We start from the raw sequence: 26,642 nt of genomic DNA, 5'->3' as shown, positions 1-26,642 counted from the left end.
TTACCGGGCTGACTACCACTTTCTCAACTCCTTTTTGTAGGACTGATCCATTTCATGGTAACAAATAGCTTCGTCTATGTTTTCAAAAATGAAAAAGTAGGCAAAGGTTTTAGGGGACTGGAACGGCCACACAGAGGCTATCTTCTCACGGGCCTGCCCTGTCTCTCTCCTCAGCACCTGGAGCGCACCGGCCTGCAGACAGTGTCCGCCCCTCCCCCCGCAGGCTCCTGAGCCCATCCCCCACTGCCACCCACCCACGCTGGGGCCACATCCAGATGCCCCAAAGAGCCTAGCCAGCTCGTGCCCTGGAGTATGGGAAAACTGCTGGGGTAAAGTCACTGTTCTCATGAGTGGAAAGGTCCCGGGGAGTGACTGAAAAAGGTGCTTCTGTGACTTCAGTCAGAAGTGCTGGGACGTCTTGCCAATGTCGCAGCCAATGCTACCCCATGGCGTCGCCACTCCGCGGGGTCACCACTCCATGGGGTAACCACGCTGGATCTCAGAGGGGAAAACTAGAGTTCCACTCCAAGAAACCAGCTTGGGACCAACGGAAGAGCACTCAGGACACACGCGGCAGTGGTGGGAGAGGCAGGAGTGGAAGGGTTTCTGCAGCGACACCCTCTGGTGCAGGGACAGAGGTCTTCATCCCACACCACCCAGGGGACAGAGGAGGAAGGAGAAGCCCCTCCCACAGAGGGCTGAGGCCATCTCCTCACCTCCCCCTGCTTGCGAGTGGACCTGCTACATCCCGAGGCGGGTGGCAAGAGCCTCGCTCTGCTTCCCGAGACCGCGCTGGCCCGGGAGCCCCGTGCACATGCACCAGCAACGACAGACAGGAAATGACCTCCCGGAATCCCAACTCCTGGGCCTCGGTGCCCCAACTCCATTCCTGTGGCCTCCCCGAGGGCTCTGATGACTTCCCCAGCTCCGATGACTTCTCACTTGAACCCTGACGTCCCCATCCTGCAGTGGAGGAAACGGAGGCACAGCCGAGGCAAAGTCCAGATCTGACGCAGGCCACCTGCTCCAGACCCTCTGCTCTTAACACCAACCCCCTCCCCCGAGGGGACAGGCACCTCTGGAAGGGAAGGAAGCTTATTTCTATGCCTGGCTAAAGCTCAGCTGCCCCGGCAGAGCGCAGGGCCCTCAGCGGCTCGTCACAAACAGCCCAGGCAGCTGCTCAGGAGGCAGGTGGGTGAGTCCGACTTGCAAGGGCCGGATCCGCGCCTCCCTCTCAGCCCTGCTCGGCAGAGGAAGCGGCTGCAGTTAGAAGCCCCGAAACCACCACCGCTCCCAGGAAACTGCCACCACGCCTCATACCAGAGAGGAGAAAGGGCTGCTGTACCTTCTCCCCTCCGGTGTGAGAAAGCCCCTGCTGGGCTCGCCCCTTCCCAGCCTGAGTGCGGCTAGGTCTGCTGGCGCTGGGGGAGAACGGGGCCGGGCTCCGGCCCATCGCCCTCCAGGGCTAACCCTACATCCCTCACACACCTGTCCAACACCCCTGCACAGCACCCTGTGGGGTCAGGGTGGAGGTCAAGCGCCGGCCTGGAGCCCGGCTGCCAGGGTAAGCGTGGAAACGCCCAGATGCTGGAGCAGGGCGGAGGCCAGGCAGGAAGAGCGCCTGGAAAGGGAAGGGGGGAGGCAGGCTGCACCCCTGCAGGGCTCAGGGCCAGGAGAGCAGCACAAAGTTACAAGGCAGAGAAATGCCCCACACGTCATGGTGGCATTTCAGGTTCAAGTCCAGCCAAATGCCACCCAGTGGGAGTGGCTGGTGGAGCCTAGTCGGTCTGCTGGGCCCCTGGCCACCACCGACCACAGGGGTGCCCAGACTGCACAGTAGCCACGTCTGACCCCTGCAGTGCTGGCTGCCAGACGAGCAGACGCAGAGCCAGGTGGTGACCAGCGAGGGCCTGGGGGCACCAGGAGCAACGCTCCCCAGTGCGCTCCACGCCCACAGAGAGGCCAGCTCATGGCCAGGGACTGGGACACTGTTGCCCCCCCCCGCCCAGTCTTCACAAGCCAAGCTGGCACGGAGCCCAGGCCGCCTAAGTAAAGGGTGATAAAGGGTGATGTGGGTCCTGCCAAGTCGCCCCGCCCTCCCCGCTGGTATAAAAGGCTCGGAGGCAAGATTTAGCCCAGGCTCAGTCCACAGGAAGGAGGCTCAGAGTGCACGCAGAAGGGAGACGCCTACGCCTGTCCCCGCACAGGCCTGTCCCGGCAGGCACTCCGGCACCAACACTGGGAATCTCCCCCAACCAAAACACTAAAATCCAATCAATAAACAGTCTTTCCTGAGAAAAACGTCAGAGAGAGATGGAAGAGGTCCACTGCACGTGGAAGGGCTGTAGGAAGTTTCCAGAGAGGGAAGGACCCCAAGAGAGGTCAGGCTAGGAGCCCAGTGGAGGCGGAGAATGAGTTCCTGCCCACAGCCCCCCACCCGCGGGCCCCAGGCTGTCCCCTCACCACCGCCAGGAACGCCACCCGTCAGGGGTCCGGGGAGAACTCGCGGCGACTGTCAGAGCTGCAGACCTGAAGACGTCCACACGCCCCACATGAGCATAAGATGCGCTGAGCCAGCTGAGCAGCTTCACGGCATGCTTACAAACCTGGCCGCGCCTGGGTCACGGCACTCAGAAGGCCGTGAGGGTCAACGATCATCAAAGAGCTCCAGCCACCCTGCCGGGCTGGTGTCCTGCGTTGTCCACTTCCCACTGCGGCCATCAGGCCTGGTGAGGGCCTGGACCTGGGGGTTTTATATGGGAGAAACAAGGGGACGCAGTCGGTCACACAGGAGAAGGAGGAGACTCTTCCCCTGGACACCCGGCTCACCAAGGTCAAAGGGCGGCCGGCAGTCAAGCAGTCCCCATGGCATATTCGCCTCCGACTGGAGATCTGTTTTCTTCTCTAAATTAGAGGGAAGGCATCCGACGTGGGAGTGTCAGAAAGTCAGAGGAAAGCCAGAGCGAGATATGCTGCAGCCCAGACCTCAGATTCCTCCAGGGGAGGCCCGGCTGGCAGGAGGGCAGCGCTCAGGCCAGAGGAGCCGCAGGGAAGAGGCGCTCGCGGGACAGGGGTGCAGACGGCAGCGCCCACCACTGCAAGTTGGCGCCGCCACACAACAGAGTCTGCCCTGCAATCGAGAGAAGGAGCTGCCGCATGGCTGCCGGTGACCACAGAGCAGAGGCAGAACCGGTCCAGAAAGCAGAGGAGCGGCAGGAGGGCACGGGGAGGCAGTGCCTCGAAGGGAACGCCATTGCCAACGAGAATCCATCCTCATCGAGGGGCGCACTTCAACTCGGAGGACGCCGTGGAACGTAAATTACACCTCAACACCACTCATATTACTCACACGCGCACACACACACGCTTTTCCAACGCAATCCCGTAACTTCGGAGACAAGAGCGGGGCTGATCGCTACCAAGACAGGCCTAGAGGATGTCCAGCCTGTGACCTGCGCCTGCCAGGTGAACACAAAGGTGTTCACAAAGGTGGTTGCCTGCGCCCAGGGTCCAGGTGACCGACGTCATCAGAACTCACTTCATGATGAAATACAGGATTATGGGTGAGCTTCCCTCCACTGGTCATGGATTTTCCCAAAAAATGTCTTTAAAAAGTAAGCACTGCACGTAGGATGAGGAAGGACGGAAAGATGCTGGGGGAGCAACGTGGACACGCGTGTCTGCGAGCTGACAGCCACCCCAGGCACGGCACGCCGACCACACGGAGTTAGGTTTAATGTGGCGTGTCTAAAAACTGAAGCCAGGGATTATTAATTGGGAAAATTAAGAATACAGACATCCCTGACTTATGGTTCGAGTTGTGATTTTTTTGACTTGATGACAGTGCAAAGGGAAATCACGTTCAGTAGAAACTGTACTTGGAATTTGGCATTTTGACCTTTTCCCAGCAGTGAGACCGGGCAGCAGTGCAGCCCCCAGTCAGCCCGCAATCACAAGGGTGAACCTGACCCACAACCATTCTGGACCTACACAACCATCTGTTTTTCACTTTCAGTACAATATTCAATCAATTACACGAGACATTCAACACTTTATTACACGACAGGCTTTGCGTGAGATGATCTGGCCCAACTGTAAGCTAATTTGTGTGTTCTGAGCACGTTTAAGGTAGGCGAGGAGGTCAGGTGTATTGAATGCATTTTCAACCTTCAATATTTTCAACTTAGGATGGGTTTGTCAGGATGTAGTTCCCATGGTAAGTTGAGGGAGAGCTGTATAAGGACAGGCCCCAAACAAGACATAGGATTGGATCCAACGCCTCGGAAGTAACCTGAACCACCCTCAGTATTTTCTGAGTGGGTTCCTGACAGGGAGCCCGGAATGAAAGTCTCAGCCGGGGCTCTTCAGCTGCAGCCCCTCCCTGCACCCCCGGAGGTGACCAGCTCTGACCAGGTAGCTCCCCAGCCCTCTGCAGGGCTGCTGTCCCTCCCAAGGCCGAAGACCCCCTTCCTCTCCCTTCGGCACTGGGTCTCCTCAGAAGTTTCCTGAAAGGGGGCTGATGAGATGCACTATTTTTTTCAGAATTTACATGCAAGTTTTATTCTATCCTCACGCAGGATTAACCGTTTGGCTGATGTGAAATTAAGTCCATGTTGCAAGTCCTTTTCTGACAGTCTCTTGAAGATTATTTTTTAGTTTCCGGGTTGGGATTTTGTTCGGATTCCTGGTTTGTTTTGTTTTGTTCCTCTCTGTTCCTCTCTTCTGAAATCCTTTCTTTATCCCTTGTGCTCTGAAATGTCACAACCGTGTCCCTTGCTGTGGGAACAGGGAGCATTCACTGTGTGGGGCATGGGGTGAACTCACTTCCTGTGATTCTGGAAAATTTTTGAGTTGCTTAAAATTCCCTCTTTCTGTTTCCTGCTCTTTCTGGAATTCCCTTGTGGCCGCAGAGCCCCCTGCACTGATGCTCTAATGTCTTTACTCTTGCACTCCCGGTGTCCATACCTGACTTTTTGTTCTACTTGCTGGGAAATACACCCAAATTTTATCTCCTATCCCTTTACCAGGTTTTTAATTTGCTATCGCACCTCTAACCTGCAAGCGTTCTTTTTAATTCTCTGGATGTTCCTTCTTTGTACCAGTCAGTTCTTACCTGCCGGGGTTCTCCATGGTCTGTAAGTCTCTGAGGAAACTAACGACAGCCCCATTTTACTTGGTTGTTCAGAGTCTGCTCCCTCTTTTTCTTTAGGTTTTGGTCTCTGCCGTTCCTGTTCACACGTTCCACAAAACACCTGGTGGCCCTGGCCACCCACTCATACTTAAAGGTGGCACTGAAGTGCGCGGGCGGCACTCAGGGCATGTCACTGGGGGACCGTGTGCCTCCCTATAGCAGGTAGCACGGGTGCTGTCCGTCGGCTCCCCACTGTCAGCGTCTGCAGGTCTTTTCTCTTGGGCGGGTCAGACTCCAGGCACTCTTCTACCTGGAGAGTGGACTGCGGTTGCCAGGTCTTGGGGTCCAAGACTGGGCTGGGGAAGCTCATCACTGTGGTTGCGGGATGTCCTCAAGGCTTCACCTGCACGCTGGCGGCCCTGGTGCAGTGCTGGACTCGTGCTCTCCGGACAGTAACCCTCAGATTCAAGGTAGGTGGGAGGGAGCACGGTGTCTAGCTGCTTCTCCTGCGCACCTCCAGACCTGCAACCGGCTCCTTCGGAGGCTCCGAGGTCCCACAGATCCGGAAGCCATCCTGAGGCTCCTCAGGAGAAACTTCCCAGCTCGCTCAGGTTCCAGCTTCCTCAAGCCTGCGTCCACTTGCTCACCAGCTTTCCAACTTCCTCCTCTGTCTGCTGTTTTCTCCCACCTCTGTTCCCGTGGGTCTCTGCCTTTCCAGAACCCTCAGCTCTCATTCCAGTGGGCCTGGGCAGGGGGTAGGTTCCACACACAAGTCCAGCCCAGCCTACTCAGGCATCAGGGCCAAGCGCCACACAGGATACTGGCAGGTGGCCCCCGGCTCCCCTTCCGTCAAGGGCCCCCTGGGCTCTCCCCTTCCTGACGGCCCCCACACTCAGCTACCAATTGATGCCCACACCTCCTGTGCCCGTCTGTGGGCAGGGCTTCCCACCCAGCTAAGGCAGATTCGCAGAGGCAGGCCCTGCCCTGCCTGCGAGGCTGGCTGGCCTCATCTAGACAGTCTCCCGGCACAGCTCAGCCCCTGCCCAACCCCCCACCCCAGGCAGCACCTCAGGATAACCCCTCCTTTCATCCCCCACCTTCCGATGCCAGGGAGTCAGAAAACCCCTTGGGGGCTTCCCTGGTGGCGCAGTGGTTGAGAGTCTGCCTGCCAATGCAGGGGACACGGGTTCGAGCCTTGGTCTGGGAGGATCCCACATGCCGCAGAGCAACTGGGCCTGTGAGCCACAACTACTGAGCCTGTGCGTCTGGAGCTTGTGTTCCACAACAGGAGAGACCACGACAGTGAGAGGCCCACGTACCGCAGTGAGGAGTGGTCCCCGCTCACCGCAACTAGAGAAAGCCCACGCACAGAAACGAAGACCCAACACAGCCAAAAATAAATAAATAAATAAATAAAATTTTAAAAAATTGAATCATATACTCACCTTTCTTTTTTAAAAAAATAAAATAAAATAAAGAAAACCCCTTGACCCAACACTGAGGGTGAGTTGCACCCTGTCCAAGGCCATGGGATATAACCCAAGTCCCAGCCCAAGGCTTCCAAACGGACACCACTGTCTCTGTGGAGATGTGCCAGAGATCAAGGTCAAAGGACATGTCTGTCGCCCACCGGACCCTCCACCCGGAGCCCGGCCAAGGCTGCTAACCCAGGCTCCTGCCTGCACAGGGAGGGCGCGGCACACGGGAGGCCTGCTCAAAAAGGGGGGCCCCCGGCGAGCCCCGGTGCACACGGCACCTCGCGTTTGTGGGACCGCACTGCCACCAGCCACACCCTATCCTCTCTCGAGATTCTGACACCCCTTGGAGAAGGCCTGTGTGTCTCAGAGAGGTCCCCACCCCCTCTGCTGGGGCCACAGGCAGAGTCCCTGGTCCTGGCAGTGCCCCTGGCCCAGGCCTCAGGCCATCATGGCAGAATGGCCAAGTAGAAAGTAAGCTCCGTGTGGGGCTGCTGTTTTCATGAGGACCCTGAGAAGTAAACACTTCACTCAAGGTCAGCGAGCAGCAAAATGCAGACCCTCCTCTTGGCGGCCCCTTAGAAAGGTGCTCAAACACAGCCAGACAGTGGCGGTGGGCCCAGAGCTGGGCCTCCCCAGAGCTCAGAGCTAAGCAAGGAACCAAACACGGGCACAAAATGGACACATTCCCCTGAGGTCCGTCACCCTGACGGGTGCCACCAGACCGAGTGGGCACAGGCTGTCTAGAATCCCTCAAACAAAATCCCAGCATGGGGCGGGGGAGCGGGAAGCAGGGTAAAATGAACAGGCCAGGGGCGGACCGCCTGAGACAACAAAACACCTGTTTCACCTTCCAGACACTCAGAGATTGAAACACTGAGGTCGCCCAGCATCGGAGGGGATGAGGCGGGGCGCCCCCCGCCCCCGCGCAGGTGGGAGTGGGAATCACGTGCAGGCCCGGCGTCCGCCCGCAGCTCCCACCTTCCCAGGCAATCGGGCGGTTCCAGCCAAGCCCACCGGCCGCTGCCGGTCCGCCGTATGATACGGGCCACCCAGCGGACCGGCAGCAGCCAGCAGCCCGCGCGGACGTGAGGGGCGGCCGGCAGTAGGAGGGACCACTCAGTGCCCGTGCGCTCCAGCTCGCGCCTCTCCTCTCTCCCGGTGGCCAGTGGCCGCAAGCCCCGCCCCGGGCCCCAGGCCCCGCTGGCGGCCTCCGGCGCGCCCGGCGCGCCCTCTGGTGGACGCAGGAGTCACACGCGGGGAGAAAAAGCGGCGCTTTCAACCTGCGGAGCCCCCCTCTCTCCTCCAGCAAGTCCGGCAAGGTGCTCCACGTGCCCCCCACCGCCCCCCACCCCCGGCCCAGAGCCTGTGTTGGAGAGAGAGCCCAGGGCCGAGAGGTGGGTCGGTCCTCCTCCTGGGGGCCCCTAGACACAGCCCAGAGGCCTCGAGAGCAGGCTCGGTGGGCTCCGAGTAGAGAGGGGGGCCGTCACTTCCCGGCCTCGGGACGGGGCAGCTGCCCGACTCTGTGCCTCCTTCCGTCTGTGAAATGGCAGCTGCCCACCAGTCCAGCGTGTCCCCACTCGCAGAGCGTGGGGCTTGGGCCGGAGGCCGACTGGCTCCTGGGCACCCTGGGCCTGGCCAGGAGAGCACGGGAGCCTCGGGCACACGATGGGAGGGAGCATTTTCCAAATGAACGGAACTGACGCGGTGAGAGAAAGAAGAGCCCCGGCAAGCGTGTCTGCGGGTAGAAAAGTGAAATCTCCCTGCTGTGCAAAGAGAAGACGCCAAGCCCAGCTGCTTCCAAGGTCTTACTACATCTGAGTGTGGCACCAGCTCCTGGCACCGGAGGGAAGTCCCTCTGCGCGGGAAGCACGGGAAGAAAAAGTCCCTTTCCCGGCAGTGAGCACAGCACGCGCACCTGAACAGCATCCCGAGACTGTGCCGAGCAGTTCACAGAGGAAAGCTCATAAAAGGTAATAAAAGACATCAAAACAGGCTCAGCCCCACTAAGAAGAAACACGGTGAGAGTGGACTGACACGTCACCCATCAAATGGAGGACCATAAAGGACAGACAGCGCCAGCCAGGGCAGGGCCTGGGCCACCCAGCAGGCAGCCGGTAACAGAAAGCGTGTGACAAGATGTAGCATCAAGGGAGGGCCCCCAACGGGCTTCCTACAAAACAAGTAGCGGGCTTCCCTGGTGGCGCAGTGGTTGAGAGTCCGCCTGCCGATGCAGGGGACACGGGTTCGTGCCCCGGTCCGGGAAGATCCCACATGCCGCGGAGCGGCTGGGCCCGTGAGCCATGGCTGCTGAGCCTGCGCATCTGGAGCCTGTGCTCCGCAACGGGAGAGGCCACAACAGTGAGAGGCCCGCGTACCGCAAAAAAAAAAAAAAACAAGTAGCAAAGAGAGATGGACCCACAACGGTGTTTATGACCACCTCACAGGAAACAACAACCTCAGGTAAACTATGATACACTCACACGGGTTACACTGGCACGCAGCCTTCATCAGTGTGTCTACACCTCAGAAGGGTGAAGGCTCACACCTATTCTCTCCCTCTCACCCAATGAAGAGAAAATGAGACACAAAGTAAAGTAAGTGCCCAGCTCTGATCTTGGAGGCGAGTGGGGACCACGCAAAGGCTGTGAGCTCTGAGAAGGGACGTTTCCTGGCTAGCACACAGAGAGGTCTGTGTCAGATGTCTCCTAGACCAAGCTCCCGGCCTGCCTATGGCCACTGTGAGAGCCTGGCATCACCTCTCTCCCATCACCTCTGTGGGCAGAGAATGGGCCATATGCGAGGATGGGCCCTCTGCGGGCCCAGAGGATGCTTGGAGCGCAAGAGGAAGTGGTCAGCTGTCCCACGGGGCCTTGCTCATCTGTCCGTCAGCTCTGATGGGGCTAAGGGTTTACTTCCCTCTCCCCAGAATCCCCAGTTACCCAGTGTGGGTAAGCGAGCGAGAGGGGGCAGGGTCGCAGTGTCCTGAGCTGCCATGGTGCCCACTACATGCCACGGTCCCCTTTACAAAGTGGCTGCTTTCATGCCCTCAGACCCCACTGGCTCACAAGAAGCTCTGCAGTGCTGGGTCCTTACAGCCACACGGGATACACAAGAAGGCAGCCTGGGGATCCCCTCTAACACCTGACCCAGGAACCTTGCGCTGGGTGTCCAGCTACTCGCCTCACAAGGTGCCTCGCAGGGGCTCCTCCAAGGCAGATGGCCAGGCAGACCTGTCTTGCCGGGCACTCTGGCCACGGGCAGGCTGGTGTGCAGGAAGGGCCCCGCCGCCTCTCTGGGATGCTAGCAAGAGGCCAGGAGACGCCAGTAGAGGGGGCTGAGATGCACGTGGCACCGGGCACCGCCCCCCACAGACCGGCCACAGGAGACCCTGGTTCACAGACCCAAGACCTCGCTGCCCTGCCTCCAAAGGGGTGGCCAGCAAGGGGAGCCGACAGAAGGAACAGAGGCTGGAGGGAGGCCAGAACACTGCGGTAGCACAGGAGACTGGGGACGGGGGGCCTTCCTGGGCGGCCTCCAGCCACCCCAGTGGAGGAGTGGATGAAGACAGACTGTGGCACGAAGAAGACACTGGACATGGAACAGAGGGAGAAGCTACAAGTGGGCCCAGCACATTCTGGAAATCTGGGAGGGGCACGCCACGGGCACTAGTGTGGGCCCCACCATGACACAGAGCAGATTTCTATCGGGAGGGCCACCAGAGCCCAGGTGTTCACGCGAGGTCTGATGGAAAAGGACACTGACTGGAGCAAAGCCTGTCCAGAAATCCCAGCGGATGCTGGCATCCCCGACATCACAACCAGGCAGAGGGGCTCTGGCATGACCGGCCAGCGACACGGAGCAAGGGCAAAGCCTGCAGACAGCAGTGGGGAGAGTGGGCCTTCTTTTTAGGCAACTTCAACTAAATACTCCAGAATCAGCAGAGATGAAAAGGAAGGGTCTTGCTGATTTTCATTAACAAAGGCTGCTTTCAAAATCCTTCAGTAAGAAACGTGGGCCATGCCAGTCACTCAGCCGACGCTTATCTGGGGCCCCTCTTGTTTTGCAGCTTCTCTGCCTCTGGCCCCAGAGGCAGCGGCCGGGCTTCTCCTGGCACCGTGTTCTCCCCCTTCTGTCCACACCGCCTCGCGCCTCAGGAGCTGAAGGTGCACGTGTGCCTCAACGTGAGTGGGGCTTCGGCCCACAGCTCGGGAAGGGTGGAACCTAAACGTGTGCACACTAAGTGTAAAAGGGTTAAAAGGAAAGACTATCTACGTAGGTCTGGTTGTCCAGTTACGTGAAGTCAGCAGAGATAGGCGACCCTGAGCCCTGGGCTGCCCCTCGCCCATGGCGATGAGCAGCGTGGCGGGGCCCCTTCCTCTGACCAGGGCGAGACCTGGGAGCTGTACGTTCGCGGAGCCTCTTGCCCATTTCTCTGTGATCTGACAGGGTCTGCATGTGCCTTCTGTCAGTGACGTGTGCACTATGTGTCCCCGGGTGGCCGGCCTTTTCCCTCTTGAAGGATCTATGTATACATACACACGTGCCATGTCTTCTTTATCCATTCATCCATCGATGGACACTTAGGTTATCTCCATACCTTGGCAATCGTGAATAGTGCTGCAATGCATGTAGAAGTACAGAAATCTCTTCAAGGTGATGATCTCCTTCAGATACACTCCCAGAAGTGAGGCTGCTCATCATACAGTAATTCCATTTGCAGTTTCTTGAGGCGCCTCCATGCTGTTTTCCGCAGTGGCTGCACCAATTTACACTCCCACCAGCAGTGCACGAGGCTTCCCCTCTCTCTACAAGCACGCCAACTCTTGATGCCTCTTCTCTTTCTGACGATGGCCATTCTGACGGCTGTGAGGTAGTATCACTTTGTGGTTTTGATTTGCGTTTTCCTGATGACTGGCGATGTTGAGCATCTTTTCATATACTTCTTGGCCATCTGTGTATCTTCTTTGGAGAAATGTCTATTTAGGTCTTTTGTACATTTTAGCTCCTTGGATATTTTGGATATTAACTTCTTATCACGTGTGGTTTGCCAATATTTTCTCCCATTCCCTAGGCTGTCTTTTCATTTGTTGATGGTCTCCTTTGCCATGCAGATGGTTTTAGTTTAATGTAGTCCCACTAGTTTATTTTTGCTTTTGTTGCCTTTACTTTTGGTGTCAGATGCAAAAAAAATCATCACAAAGACCAATGTCAACATACTGCCTATGTTTTCTTCTATAAGTATTACGGTTTCAGGTCTTATGTTCAAATCTTTAATCCATTTTGATTTCATTTTTGTGTGTGGCATAAGAAAGTGGTCCAGTTTAATTCTTTTCAATGTGGATGTCAAGTTTTCCCAGTACCGTTTATTAAAGAGACTGTCCTCTCCCCACTGTATATTCTTGGCTCCTTTGTTGTAAATTAGTTGACCATATACACATGGGTTCATTTCTGGGCTCTGTCTTCTGTTCCATTGATCTTTATGTCTGTTCTTATGCTAATACCATACTGTTTTGATTACTGTAGCTTTATAATATAGTTTGAAATAACTGACGGTGATCCCTCCAATTTTGTTCTTCTCTCTCAAGATTGCTTTGGGGTCTTTTGTGGCTCCATACAAATTTTAGAATTATTTTTTATATTTCTGTGAAAAATGCCATTGGAATTTTGATAGTGATTACAGTGAATCTGTAGCTTGTGCTTTGAGTAGTATGGACATTTTAACAATATTAATTCTTCCAATCCATGAACATAAAATATCTTTTATGTCTTCTTCAATTTCTTTCATCAATGTCTTACAGTTTTCAGCATACAGATCTTTCACCTGCTTAGTTTATTCATAAATATTTTACTCTTTTTGATGTTACTGCAAATGGGATCATTTTCTTAATTTCTCTTTCTAACAGACAGGCAAGCATCTTTAAGAAGATAGCTGGGAAGCTCCATCCTTGCCCCCATTTGTGACTGGGCCCTGAAGGTGGAGGTCAAATGTTCTAGGAGCCCATGGCCAGAAAGCCACACAGGAGTCAGGCAGGCAGACGGGAGGCTCTCCAGGCCGAGGAGGCAGCGTGAGCACAGGCCAGGGGTCTTGGCTGAAGAGGATACATCAGAGGCCTGAGCAGGCTGCAGTGCAACGGGCACCCATGGGTTGGGGGTCAGGGATGGAAGGAAATGGGGACTTCATCCCTTAGGCAAGGAGGTCCAGAGGGTCTTTTAAGCAGGAGTACAACACGGTCAGTACTCTGGTGGTTTGCAGAAGATCTGAGCCAAAGACAAAGACACGCTCCCCAACTCCACCCACGGGTGCCCGGGTCTAGAAGAGCCTGTGGCCCTGGAGCTGGGTCAGCCCAGGGAACCATGGGCCTGCCTGGAGGGAGCCCAGTGAAGTTGTGACCCTCATGTGGTCACACCACCCACAACTGGCTTCTGAATCAGGCCCTGCAGCCAGGACCGTGGGGTGTGTGAGCAGTCAGGCTCTAGGACCAGGCGCACAGGCCAAACAGTGCAGTCTCCACCGCAGACCCTCCAAACGTCATTTTAGGGGACATTTTATTGTTTTTGTTAGAAACCAAGTGACCCGGACTTCTGGGAAAGAGATGAGAGATGGAAAAGCGCAGTGCAGTGGCGCCTGTGAACTGCTCCTGGCAGGTACACCCAGCTCCCGGAGGCCAGCAGGGGCCCGTGATTACCACTGCTCTCCCATCTGCTGTGTGACCAGGAGGATCCTGTGACCCCCAACTACAGCGAATCAGCAGAAAGCTGGGGACATCTGCAGGTGCAGTGTCCTGATCCTACACCTGAACTATCAGAGCCGACTCAAAGACCAGTGACCTGTGGTCCCATAGTTCCCCGGGCTCTGGGAAGAGTCACAGGGTGGGGCAGCTCCCTCACTACACCCCCACCCCACCGTCCAGTCCCGTGGCCTCCCTCCCCTGGGGACAGCCAGCCCAAGCCCAGCACCGTCATCGTCCCCCTGTAGCGCCACAGGCGCTGATTCCTGAAGGTCCACGTATGCTGTGGAAGCACAGCTGTGTGCCCAGCCCTGACATCCCCCCACCGTGGGTAAACGCAGGGCGAGGGCACCATGGAGACGCAGCCACCATGTCCCTCACAGCAGTGCCTGTTCCCACCACACGGTCACCGCGGCAGGCACGACAGGAACAGACACCAGGACACCGCCACCCGCCAGCGAGGTGCCAAGGCCCCCACACACGGGGATCGCCTGAGGCTTGGAGACCTGACACAGCAGCCAAGGTCACACAGCTGGTGGTGGACGGGGGACCGGAGGCCAGTCTGTGAGATGGCAGAGGCAGTGTCTCTGACCACCACATGCACTGCCACCAACACCGGCCCTCGGCCAGCCCTGTCCCCACGGGTCCTGCCTGTGCTGATGGGAGCAGGGAGGACCCGCACGCAGGAGGAGGTGGACCCAAGGCAGGGCGGATACCGACAGCAGACCCCTCGGGCCCCTGCCACTCCAACCCCACGCCCCCGGCACACAGCAGAGCTGCTCCACCCAGAAAACGACCACGCAGGTCGCACGGAGCACACGTGCAGCCCAGGGAGGTCTCCAGCTGGGAGGTAAACTGGAATCGCCCCAGTCCCCGAGCGGAGCAGAGAAGGGAGGGCTTCCGGGGGGCACAGACCTGCTTCCAGGTCGGCGCCGTGCACGTCCCCCCAACCCCGTGCTGTGTGGACGGCCACGGGGGGCCCCGGTGGGGTGAGGCAGGGGGGGACTCCAGCTTGGTGTCTGGGCAGGCCCTGGATCTTGCGTGAATGGGACATGAGCTCCACTGACGCCCCCAGGGGCACAGGCTCCACCATCAGGGTGGCGGCGCTGCGCCCTGGCGTGGAGCCATCTCAGGAGAGAGGGGACATCTGCCATGAACACCAGGCCCCACTGCTGTCCTGGTGACAGTTCAGACTTAGGGGCCGGCAAACCACCAACGCTCCCACCTACAACCACAGGTCCCATGAGGAGGTGACACACAAGAAAAAAACAAAGCACCCCAAGAGGAAGCACAGCTCCCCCCCAACCCCGCCACGGCTTCACACGAGCAAGGATGTACGGATCGTTCCTGCCTCGTGGGGCTGACAATCACGCATCCTTAAAACCCAGCTGGCGCTTCCCTGGTGGCGCAGTGGTTAAAAGTCCGCCTGCCGATGCAGGGGACGCGGGTTCGTGCCCCAGTCCGGGAAGATCCCACATGCCGCGGAGCGGCTGGGCCCGTGAGCCATGGTCGCTGAGCCTGCGCGTCCGGAGCCTGTGCTCCGCAACGGAAGAGGCCACGGCGGTGAGAGGCCCGTGTACCGCAAAAAAAAAAAAAAAACCCAGATGCACTAGGCTGGCCTGGGAGGAAGTGCATGAAAGCCAGCAAGGTCATGACAAGAGGACACATTTATTTTCACATGAATTATAAATGCCGGGAGCTCCTGACAGAACTCAGCTGAGCCCTGCACTTCTTCGGCCAAAAAGGTAGGAGGCCTTCCAGCAGGAACACGAGAATGTACTAGAAAACAAGGGTTTTTATCACAAGGCATTTCTCAGTCTCTGCTGCAGTGCCCACGTCCAGAGAAGCGCCGGGGTCTCACTCGGACAGCGCAGAGCAGATGTGGGGCGGTGCAGCGCTCTGCAAACAGCACCCCGAGACCCAGGGCCCGCTGCAGGTGGCAACCCAGACCCAATCCGACGCCCTGCTTCGGAGGCAGGGAGCAGGCCGGGCAGGGAGGCAGCAAGGACAGCCTGCGTGATGACGGGCGCGACCCGCGAGACCACCAACGCATGCCCTCGGTGCTTTTAACGCTCTGTGGGGCATGAGCACGTCTGCGTCCCTGAAGCTAGTAAACCTGACCGCGGTCACAAGAACACCTGCCACACAGCAGGCATCTCCCAGAAAACACATCCCAGCCAAAACCAGTCTGCAGGGCAGGGGCTGGGAGCCCCCTCCCCTGATCCGGGTGCCCGGGCTCAGAAAGCAATCGTGACCCCAAGATCACCTGACCTGCAGACGGCACACAGAGTGGGTGCTCAGCCCTCCTCGCCGGCACCCCCTCCTGGGACCGGACCCTGCAGGGCTGATGCCCCGCGGCCAGCTGCCCACAGCCTGGCTCAGGGTGCCCTGGTGCCTGCCTGCCTGCTCCCGTGCCGAGGGAGCGAAGCTACCTGTGGGTCTGGGAGGGAAGACGAACACCCCAAAAGGGAAGCACCTGCCACATGTTTCGTCGAGCGAGCAGGGCACAGGACCCTCGGCCAACAGAAAACACTCCTCTCGTGGCAGGGAGTGAGCCCTGTCCTGTGAAAAAGCCGCGGCCCCAGCGGTCCCCAGTGCACACCCCGTGTCGGTGATTCTCAGGAAGATGGGTAGGCTCAGCCCTGCAAGCCCGCTGAAGCCCCTCCGGCCCCTGGATGCCACGCAGCTCATCCAGGACACAGAAGGAAAGTCACCAAGCATGACCCGCCCCACACTCTCAGCAAGAAGTTCCTCTGAGAGGACGCCGGCCCTGCGGGGAGGAGTGAAAGGCAGGGCAGCCCAGGGGGTGATCCAAGGCCTGGATTTTCTTCTTGTGACTCCTTTTCTGTTCATTCATCACCTTCAACAGCTAAGAGAGAACAAGGGCAGTGGGACTGGGAAGAGGGTGGTGCGGGTGGGTGTTCCGCAGGGTCGGCGGACGCCAGGCTGCAGCTGCTCGCTCGCTCGGGACGGCTCAGCCCTGAACTCCTGCCGTGCAGAGCTCCCGAGAGGGGCCTGGGGGCATCCCAAGCTCAGCTGGGCTCCTTGGAGGACGACACTGCTCCAAGCTCTCCGTGTCACCCCTGCGCCCACTGCCTGCCATCTTCTCCACGGCCTCGGGAACCACACACGGCCCCGACCAGCAAGGGCCTCCTGAACACGTCGTGATGGCAGCACGGATGGAATGTCTTTCCCGACAGAATCAACTAAATGGCACGCACAGTCCCCATGCTTGTGTGTGTGTGTGCACGTGTGTGGGCTCACATGCGGCCAGGAAGGAAAAGGGCAGGGCGCACAAGCTCTGGTCTGTCCCTACGGCCCTGCCCAGGCCGCAGCCCAGAGGCGCACACACAGGTCCCGGGGCTCTCCTGGCCCAGACACACGCACATGCAACTCGCTGTCCCACTGCTCACTCGGGCCTCCTGCTGCACAGACAGCGCCGACCCGTCTGGGTTCCCTGGTCAGGTTCCCAGCACAGCTGCACCTACCGTCCCCTCATCTGCCATTAGAACGCATGCCCAAGGGAAGCACAGCTAGCCGGGAGGGGCCAGTGAGACAGCCCCCGCTGACTGGGTTCTAGCAACTCCCAGTTCCTCTCTCTGCTCTTAGCTGTCTCTTTAAGAACAAGTTCTATCATCTTAATACTTGGGATTTAATACCGTTAAAGCAGAAAGAACTCACCCCAGTCGTAAGAAGCTAGACCACTGAGCACTACAGAAGCACGCACGGCCCACGCACACGAGCAGCTCCCGCCCCAGCCCTCCCGCGAGGAGACGCAGACTGACCGGCAGCCTTCCTCAACTGCACTGCAGGATGCCGGGCAGCACCCCTGGCCCCCACCCACTAGGGGCAGCAGCAATGCCCCACCACACCTCCAGGCCCTGCCCGGCGTCCCTGGAAGGTGAGACCACTCCAGGTGGAGACCCACTGGCAGGCAGCCCGCTCGTGGGGAGGGCAACGGGAGGGTCCCTCACCTGACGTAGGGACCAGGTCCCGAGCTGCCAACGCACCAGGCCCTGGAGCCAAAAGTGGGCACGAGTCAGCACTGGCCCTTCACGGGCACAGCCTGGTAGGCGAGGAAAGCAACTCAGTGCCGCCAGGCTCAGTGTCTCTGGGTCCCTTCGCGGCATCAATGCGGGGCCACAGGAAACAGTCTGAGAAGAGAACTCAACGCCTCAGGTCCCCCCTCTCTGAGCAGCCAGAGACTCAGTTTCCAGCTGACGACACCCCGAAAGCGCCGTCTTCCCCCGCCCGCCGAGGCCTGCAGAGTGCAGGGGCCGAGTGCCCGCTACGCCCACCTCTCCTCCGGTCCCGACCAGCACTAATGCACACGGGGACATATGAAGAACGCCAACCTCGCCTGTCCTCACTGGCGGCCCCCCAGCCTGTGTCAGGGGCCTCTGGATCATGTGGGGCCGTGCCCTCCACCCGCCGCGGCAAGGAAACTGGCTCCCTCCCACTCCTACGGGGCATGGGTGGCAGGGTGAGGGACCTTGTGAAGGCCACGAGCTGGGTCCTCCTGTCCACCCCACTCAACACGCCTCCGCTCGCAGCCCCCCGCAGCTGTTAGGAAGGCCCCGCCGAGATAAAGCTGCGGCGGTGGGGGCGCCCGGCTGTCTCCCGTCCGCCTGCTGGGCTGGGGGGACCCCACTCAGTAAACATCACCTCCCGGCACCTCCGTCCCCCTCCCTGCCCGGGGGCCACTGGGCCGGCGTCTCCGTCCGTTGAATCAGAAGAGTCCTTGTAAACCAGTCACGGGGCTGTTTTGATGAGCAGCCAAGGAAGCCAAGCCGGGTTAAGCGGCCACAGGGGTGCAGGGAAAGGGCCCGGCAGGGAGCGCTGCCCCGACGCCAGGACTGACCCAAACCACCGAAGAGCACGGAGGGCTCTGAGCGGGCGGTGAAGCCCCTGTCGTAAGGGTTCCACGTTTTCCTTCCCCTCAGAAGCCTTGGCTGAGGCCATGAGGGCCAGAGTGGGGGCAGCCCCACGCCTCCAGACACTCTTCCTCCCCGAGGGTGTCCCCCGGGCCACGCTGAGGACCTGCTCGGGCCGTGACACCTGCCGAGCCAGCCTGGAAGTAGGGAAGGAGGAGTCCACACTCAGCTGGAGAACCCAGCGTGGAGGCCTCCTCTGCAGCCCCCGGCGCGCCCCGAGAACGCCCTCCCCGTGCGAGACAGGGCCCAGCAACACTTCTGAGAAGCCTGCAGGAAGAGTCTCTGCCCGGGGGTCTGCGGCTCCCATCAGCCTGCAGGCTGGCAGGAAGAGGCAGGCAGCCCCACCCCGTGGAATAAAAACACCACCGCCCAGAGGCCTATTTGTTTTGGAAGCGTCTCACTAAGGAGCAGCTGGGACAGGTGATAACCGCTTCCTCTATGCCCCTCTGCAACTCTCAGTCCTGAGGAACCCGGGGAACAGGCCAGAGGGGCCTGTCACGACCAGAGCTGCACCGCACCAACAAGGGGATACGAGTGCGGGATCTGAGGAGGACAGAGCTGCTGGAGAGCCAGCCTGGCAGGCCAGGCCTGCGCCCTCTGCACATGGCCCTCTAGCAGCCCGGGACAGACTCTCAGTGCAGAAGGCGTGGACCGACAGCAGGCCGCCACAGCACCTTCCACCTTCCATACCGAGCTTCGCCATCTCGGCGGGAGGGGCAACGCGAGGGGTGGCCCGGGAGCTCCCGCAGCACCCGGGGGGCGGGAGAGCGGACCGGGTGAGCCAGTTCAGGCCGCGCCCTTCCCGCCACCCCGGGATCAGCCCCAGAGCGACACTCAGCACTGGCACCTGGCGGGGGAAGGGGGGTGTGGCACGACCAGGGGACCGGGAGCGGGCAGGTTACAGATGGAAGGCGCCATCGGCAGGGAACGGGGTCAAGCGGCCTCCAGAGCGCCAAGCCCCTGACCCCTCGACCCCTCGCCTTCCACACAAGTCACCCCGAGAGCCAGACCTACTGCATAAGCCTGGGCTGCGGGGCTAAGGGCAGCCGTGCATCGGGACACAGGGCTGGGTCCTTGCCACAGCAGCACTCCAAGGGCAGGGCAGAGGTGACAGTGACAAGGCGGCCTGGGGGCCGCAGGGTGCGGAGCCCTTGCACTCACTTTTCATGCAGGCGCCGCCTTGCCAGGTAAGCCCCACCTCACTCTGAGGGGACAGAGGGCCTTCTCCACGGTGGACACCTCATAAAATCCCACCACCACCCGCTGGGAAGGTTACTGCTACGCCCATTTCACAGACAATGAAACTGAGGCTTGGGGAGGTAAAACAGGATGACTCGTGAAGCTGTAGTCGGGGTTCAAACCCAAACCATCCAGCCCCCGAGCCCTGTTCCCATCTCTCACCTCCCCAGGTCTCAGCTCAAACGGCACCTTTTCCAAGACGCTCCAGAAGCCCTACTAAAATGGCTCTCGAGCACCCACCCGCCGGCTTCCACCCTGCTTCCCGGCATGGCCAGGATCCCTCCGTGGGAGCGCTGCGCCCCCGTGCGGCATCATCCCAGGACACACATGCCAACCACTGCAGGGAGGACGCACGCATATTCCACCGCAGGTGACCGTGCAAAGGAAACTTCTTCAAAGAGAAGAAAACCAGGTGACGAGGAGAACGTGGCCACGGCCCAAAGCCACACGGCTCCGTTCAAACAGGACCACGGGTCACACGTGGCCCAGTCACCCACCAACGACCTCCTTGTCTTCTCCTTAAGTATCCGCATTCTATCCTCCGGTTCCAACTGTTCCTAGTCCCATGTCCCCAGGCTCCGTCCCATAGAACAGCCCTGCACACCACCGGGGGTACCCGGGCCGGGAGAAATCCTGTGCAGAAAGAAAAACAAACACGAGGAAGACAAAGAACGGCAGGCCCTCCAGCCAAGTCAGCTGGGAACAGCCTGCGCCACCGCCTCTTCCGGACACGGCCACTGCTGGCGGGGGACACGCACAGAAGTCACCGTTGGGCACTGAGACCAGCTCCCAGACCAGCCTGCGGGGCCGACGCGCCCAACACAGGCACGGAGGGTGCCCCGCCGAGCACACCCGTGCCTGGGCTCGGCCTCCCTCCCAGGCCACGTAGGCCCGTCCCTGACAAAATCAAGAACGTGTGCTTGGGTGCGTCTAAGTTTCCAGGACCACAGCAAGGACAATGTGGGACAGGCTGGGACAGTGAGAACATTGACACAGAGGCAGCCTCCAGCGCCCACTCGAGCGAACCCCTCCCAGGCCACCATGAGCTCTGGACAACAAGTCCAGCAGCCAGCGCCCCAGTGCCGGCCGGCTTTCCCAGCATCCTGAGAAGAGGCCTCGGTGAGCCCAGCAGACAGTGACGCCTGGGGGTGAGAAGCCAGGACGGAGGCTGGAACAGGGCACTGCGGCTGCCCCGGGCCCTGCCCACCCCGCAGAGCCTCCCTGCGGTGCTCAGGTGGGTCCCCGGGGACACTTGTGCAGGGTTCCCTGCAGACACCCCAAGCGGGAGGACAAATGAGAAATGACACGTTGCCAAGAGTGTCCAGGCACGTGGGGCTCATTCTGCAAGGGCTCCGTGTGACCGTGGCCCTCTTTAGAGGAATCTGAACGCACCCTAGCCCCAGGCGAGCACTGCCACACACCCAGGCCACAGTGACTGCCTGCCTGGAAAGCAGCTGCTCCTGCGTGTGCCCTGCAACCACAGGTTCCGGGGCCCACCGGCCGCAGTTTTTCTCCTCGTGCCTCTATGCCTTTGCACGTGCCGTTCCTCCTTCCTGGGCCGCGACCTTTCCTCCTTTCTGCTTGGAAAACTCCTGTGCACCCTCCCGAGCCGCCCTCCCGGCCCGCCCTCCGCCGCCACATCATTTGCTCCTGCTGCCCAGCCTGACAGAGCGTGGACTGTCTTCTCCGTCGGCGACACTGATCCTGAGCTCGGGGTCTGGCCCAGGACAGACGGTGAACGCAGTCGGGACTGGAGGTCTCGCGGCAGGAAGTGGTCCGGCTCACGGTGGAAGAGGCTGGGTCACAGCAGCATCTTTCAGGATCAGCAAAAAGCAGGAACAATCCAGGTGTCCGTGGAGAGGCAACACACGCGTATCTCCACACCATGGAGTATCATTTGGCCACAGAAAGGACAGCTGACACCAGCAACACCACCGATGAACTTTCACAACATTAAGCTAAGTGAACTGGCCACAGAAGACCATGTGTTGTGATTCCGTTCCATTTCCACACGAAATGCCCAGAATAGGCAAATCTGTAGAGATGGAAAGTAAACCAGTGATTGCCTAGGGTCAGGGAGGGAACGGGGCACCCTGAACGTGAGATTTCTTTTGGGGGTGAGGTGAACATTCTCAAACTAAACTGTGGTGATGGTCAACTCTGTAATTTTACTAAAAATTACTTAATTGTACGCTTAAAGCAAGTAAACTTTATGGTAGGTAAATTATACCTCAAGGAGACTGTTAAAAAAAAAACCCAAACCCTAGAGAATCGAGCGAGCTCAGCCTGGGTGCCCTCATATGGGATTTGACTGCCAGCCACCACGACACCCTCCCCAGAGGCCAAGTGCCAAGGGGAAGTCATGAACACCCGGTTCAAATGCCCGCAGAGGTGGCATCCACGGGGTTGGATCCCCTTCACCTGAGTGCAAGATTCCTGCCGGCAGACCCATCAGGCCCGAAAGCCCCCGACCGCATAGCACACCCTGGGCGCTGCCCGAGAGCGCCAACTCCACCGCCCTGTGGAGTGAATCGCCAGGCCGGGAGGCCTGTCTCCTCTGGCCAGAGCCAGGAAGCCCTACCCTGCGCCTCACCCCACCTCAATCTGCCACCGGGGAGGAAAGGAGGTGCTGATGTCAAGGCCCGAGTGGCCCCAGCAAGGGGCTCGCAGGGTGCGGGCTGGGCTAGAGGGCGCGGGCGGGCAGGTCCCTGCAAACTTCACCCCGTAGGCCCCCACCAGTCAGGAGCAGAGGAAGTGTGTTTCCTCTTCTGTATTCCCAGATGCTGGCTGGGAAGCTTCTGGACCCAGCTTTGTCGGGTAAAATGTAAACCACACGCCTATCGTCCGCTCGCAGATGGCTGCCGCTGCCCGCTGAGGACAGGACAAAAGTGCTCGCCACACTCCCACACTCTGCGCTGCTCCAGCTCATGCAGCGTCTGCTCTGGGCAAGGGTGCCACCCTGTCAGCTGCTGTCCAGAATGGGTAGAGCCAAGGACGCCAGAGGTGACCTACACAAGAAGTGCAACCCTTTTCAAGTTGGAAATTACTTTTGTAAAAAAAGAGGGAAAAAATTACCACACACCTTGGCGCTCAATGCCAAGCAGAGGAAACATACAGTAAGACGACGGATGCGAGCTGCTCGTCGCAAAACTCTCCTGCAAGTGAGCGCCAGCAAAGTCCAGCAGCAAGTCGTAACATGCTGGCTTTCTTTCTAGCTTCCCTGAGCAGGTTTCCTGCAGGCCTCCCTTTCCTCACACACGGCAGGGAGAGCTGAAGATAAGGCTGCCAGCATTACTCAGCAAGGCCCTTTCAGTGACAGGGAAGGTGTGGTCTCACTCGAACATCTGTAACCCACTCTTCTGGTCATAACAGTGATCAGAAGGCGAGGAGGACGCACCGTTTGCCTACGGCTGAGTCCATACTTTGTCCCCGTGATGGACAAATGCAGAGAAACTGCTTCTCAAAAGAACAAAAAACATTAAAAACATGAGAACTCTATTCCAAACAAACCGGTTGACACGAAATGATGTGAATTAATAAAAATATCAAGAAACAGTAAAAAAAAAATCACACATCTCCTCAATTCTTCCAGGCTGAAACCTGGCTAAAGGATTAACTGAAGTCCTAGCATTAAGCATGTAAAGGGCGTCGGGCAGGAGCCAGGCCCTTAACGCGCCGCCGGCTGGCTCTCCTCACAAGAGGGGCCAGGTGGAGTGGCAGGTGGACCAGAGTGGGAGAGCTGGGGTCTCTGCCGCTCACTCCCTCTGCAGCTGTGAAGTCCAGGCCTCTGCATCCTCATACTTCACAGCAGATGCTCAGTAAACTTGTGGGAGGGACAGAGGGCCACCCGGGTCCTCCCAGCTCTAGCATACTCAGACACCACCCTGGAAACATGCTCTCGAGAAGATCAGAACTTGACTACTGAGATTGTTCCACTTTTTTTTTTTTAAGGGGGGTGGTTCATAGTTAAGGAAATGTTAAAGAATTCATGATTCACCAAGTCTGATATGCAATCCACCAAGTTTAAAAACACATGCACGAAGATAAGCAAACTCCATCCTAACCCCTTTCTGGAGATCTCTAGTTCCCTTTCAGAACTGCCTACTGCCTACTTTACATCCAGTCGGCTCCTTCCCTCCCCAGAGACCACAGAAGCAGCAGCTCCAAGCCTGTCCCTTTCAAAGCTGTTTTCCTCCAACACTGGGCCCGGCCTCCCCCCCACAGGGAGGTAAGTGCTCCGCTGATCTTACCCAGACAGTCCTGACAAGCGCCTGGAGAACCAGACCCTTCTAAGCCTAGCTGTGGTAAACTTCTGGTTGTTCACAATGATGACAATACAGTCCCTAAAGCACAGACCTCAGGCAGTTAAAAAAACGGACTGCTGGTCAGTTTCCAGGCACAGAGTTCCTGCTTCTTATGGACATGAGCACATAATAACCACACACAGACAAAATACAATCAGCTGCCCCCTCGGCAGCCCAGCTGATCGGGCTGGTCCCTCCGACCCTAAGCCCTGTTAACTCAACTCAGCCAATCAACAGCCTACTCCCCTGAAACCGGCTCATGGGAGGCCAGGCAGCCTCCAGAGCAGTTGCTCCTGATAAACACAGAAAGCGAGCATCTATGATTCAAAATAAAGCAAACACAGCTGCCTGCCCTCGACTCTTGGTGCCTGTGGGTTACGAAGGCCTCCTACAAGCATCTCTCCTTACTAACAGCAACCAGCATCCACCAATGCCAGGCACTGTGGTAAACGCTTTAGTGGACCCTTCCACAACACCATGCTGCAAGGACCATGACTTCCACCTTACAGATGACTTTTTAAAAGCAGGCCTGGAGAATTAGTAAGCACCTAGAGTCACACAGCTAACAAGCAGTGGGGCTGGGACGGCAGTGCTGCCTCTGCAAGAAGCCAGGTGAGCGGCCCTGCCCCGCGGCTAGCCGCCTGCATCACCCACATGCCACCCTCAGCCCTGCACTCTGGCTCCAGGTCTACCCCGTCACACTCAGCAACTCTTTGGCCTCTTTATTCACCCTTCACGCTGTCTGGTCTCCCCCTTCACTAAACTCCACCCAACCTGCCAGGAAGGGTGGGTCTCATTCATGTCCCTGACTACGCCGACAGCACCCTCCACTCTGCCTACACCCCGAAAGGGCCTGACAGACACTGACACGAAACGTACATCGGACTTTTCACCTCCCTTCCCGGACTTCAGTGTCTAGACAAGCCTTTCCACCGGTCGAGGCCAAGCACACAGCAACCGCTCCCTCACTCCCACCCCAAGCTCCCGGAGTAACTAACCTAACTCCAGAGGGGTGCTATACAAACCAGAGCTGGGCACAGATCGGATGGAGGACCACGTTACTGGGTGAAAAGTGCCAGCCCTTCTCGATCCTCAAAAAGTAAAAAAAAAAAAGAGAAAGAACAGGAAAAAAAATGATGTTTTTAGGGAGAATAACTTATTGAAGACGACGTGACGTTCTGTACGTTTATCTAACTTCCAGCAAGCCCAACACACACGCCGACGAGAGGGAGAGCCCAGCCCAGGCTCCGGTGCTGATGCTTCCTTCCTACCCCGCCCTGCGGCAGCCGCCCGCGGAGACGCCGATCGCACCCCGGCCCCGCCGACCTCGCCCCGGCGGACGCTGGCAGAGTTGGGTTGTTTTGCTTCTTTTCCCTCGTTTTTCAAGGGGCTGTTCTCTGCCGGCGTCAAAGTTATCTCTTCCCGAAGCAAGTTCGCCACGGCGACCGGCGAGAGCAGCCTCCGTCCGACCTCCCCCGCCGCCCGACACCCAGAGGCGAGGTGTGGCCGCCTGCCCGGGGTCGGCTCCCGGGACGCGCCGCGCCGCGCGGGCGCCGACTGCAGGCCGGACGCGGCCCCGCTCCCGGCCCGGCCCCGACCCCGCTCCGGGGAGCCCCGGCCCCGCGCCCAACCCGGGGACGCCCCTCGCCGGCCCGGCCCGCGCCGCCCGGCCCGCCGCCCTTGACCGGTGCCGCCCGCGGCGCGCCCCGCGGCCCCTCCCGCGGCCCGGCCCGCCAGCCTCGCCACCCGGCCGCCCGCCGCCCGACTCACCCCATGAGCCAGTCCATGGCTGCGCGGGGACCGCCGCGCCCGCCGCCCGACTCTCTCGGCCCTCAGCTCGCGGCGGCGGCGGCCGGAAGTAAACACTCGCTCGCTCACTCCCACACGCGCGCCGCGGGCGCCGCCGGAAGTGACGTAAGCGCGCTGCCTGCTGGGAAACGTAGTCCGGGCTGTCCCTGCCGCCCCTACAGCCCTGTCCCCCACCCACCTACTGGAGCCTGCGCGGGGATGTCCCCTGACACCCCGGTATGTCCCCTCACACCCCAGGATGTCCCCACACAAGCCGCTGTCCCCTCACACCCCAGGATGTCCCCTCACACCCCACTGTCCCCTCACACCCTGGATGTCTCCCCACGTCCGGGATGTCCCCTCCCATCTCGCTGTCTCCCTGCTCCCCATACTGCCCCCTACGCCCTGGCCGCCCCATGTCGCCAGAACGCCGCAGCCCCTCCCCCCTCCTCGGGTCCCCTCGGCCACTGGCTTCTCTCCAGGCTCAGTAAGCTTCGCATGTCAGGCTGAGCCGTCAGCTGGCAGCAGGGGAAGTTTTCGGGGACAGGACCGGCACGGTGTTGGGCGCTCCCGGCTCGGCCAAGGGAGCGAGACCCTCTGAGCCCCGCGCCCTCGCATCCCGGCGGCCTTTCCCGTGACCCGAGCCCCACTCTCTGCCCTTCCCGGCGGCGGAGACCAGCCCGTGACACCCCTCCATCCAGCCTCCTGGCAGCCATGGGGCCCTGGACGCGGGGACAGTCAACGAGACAAACAGAGGTCTGTGGGGCGGCTCCTTCCCCAAGGAAGGAGAGAGCCTGGGGCAGGCGCTGGGCTTTGGCTGCCCTACAGGGCAGATGCCTGGAGGGACGGGTGCCTGTCCAGGGACCACATCGGTGGTGGAAGCCGCTGGCTGAGATCAAGAATGGAGGAGACGGTGCTTGGGACACATGGGACGCTTGGGACGGATGACACGCTGCGTCCCCACCCCACCCCACCCCCGCCCCCCGCCCAGTGCCGCTGCCCTTGGCCCTGGTCCCGCCCCACCCTACGGCCCCACCTGA

The 26,642-nt window shown here is 59.4% G+C and overlaps 1 protein-coding gene across 1 annotated transcript in view; it reads right to left on the bottom strand.

Annotated features, from left to right (window-relative positions):
* Window positions 1-25,685, bottom strand: part of MOB2 (MOB kinase activator 2) — a 49,798-nt gene extending 24,113 nt beyond the window's left edge. Inside the window, exon 1 of the mRNA XM_082659768.1 lies at window positions 25,585-25,685. Within this exon, the coding sequence (XP_082515894.1) occupies window positions 25,585-25,601 (17 nt within the window). The 5' untranslated portion in view covers window positions 25,602-25,685. The remainder of the gene's footprint in view (window positions 1-25,584) is intronic.
* Window positions 25,686-26,642: the final 957 nt, after the last annotated feature.

The sequence above is a fragment of the Grampus griseus genome, assembly GCF_964374135.1.
Source record: "Grampus griseus genome assembly, chromosome: 8".
NCBI classification, from domain to species: Eukaryota; Metazoa; Chordata; class Mammalia; order Artiodactyla; family Delphinidae; genus Grampus; species Grampus griseus.
Note: the sequence above shows the minus strand (reverse complement) of the source record. Positions and strands in the feature narration are given on the sequence as shown.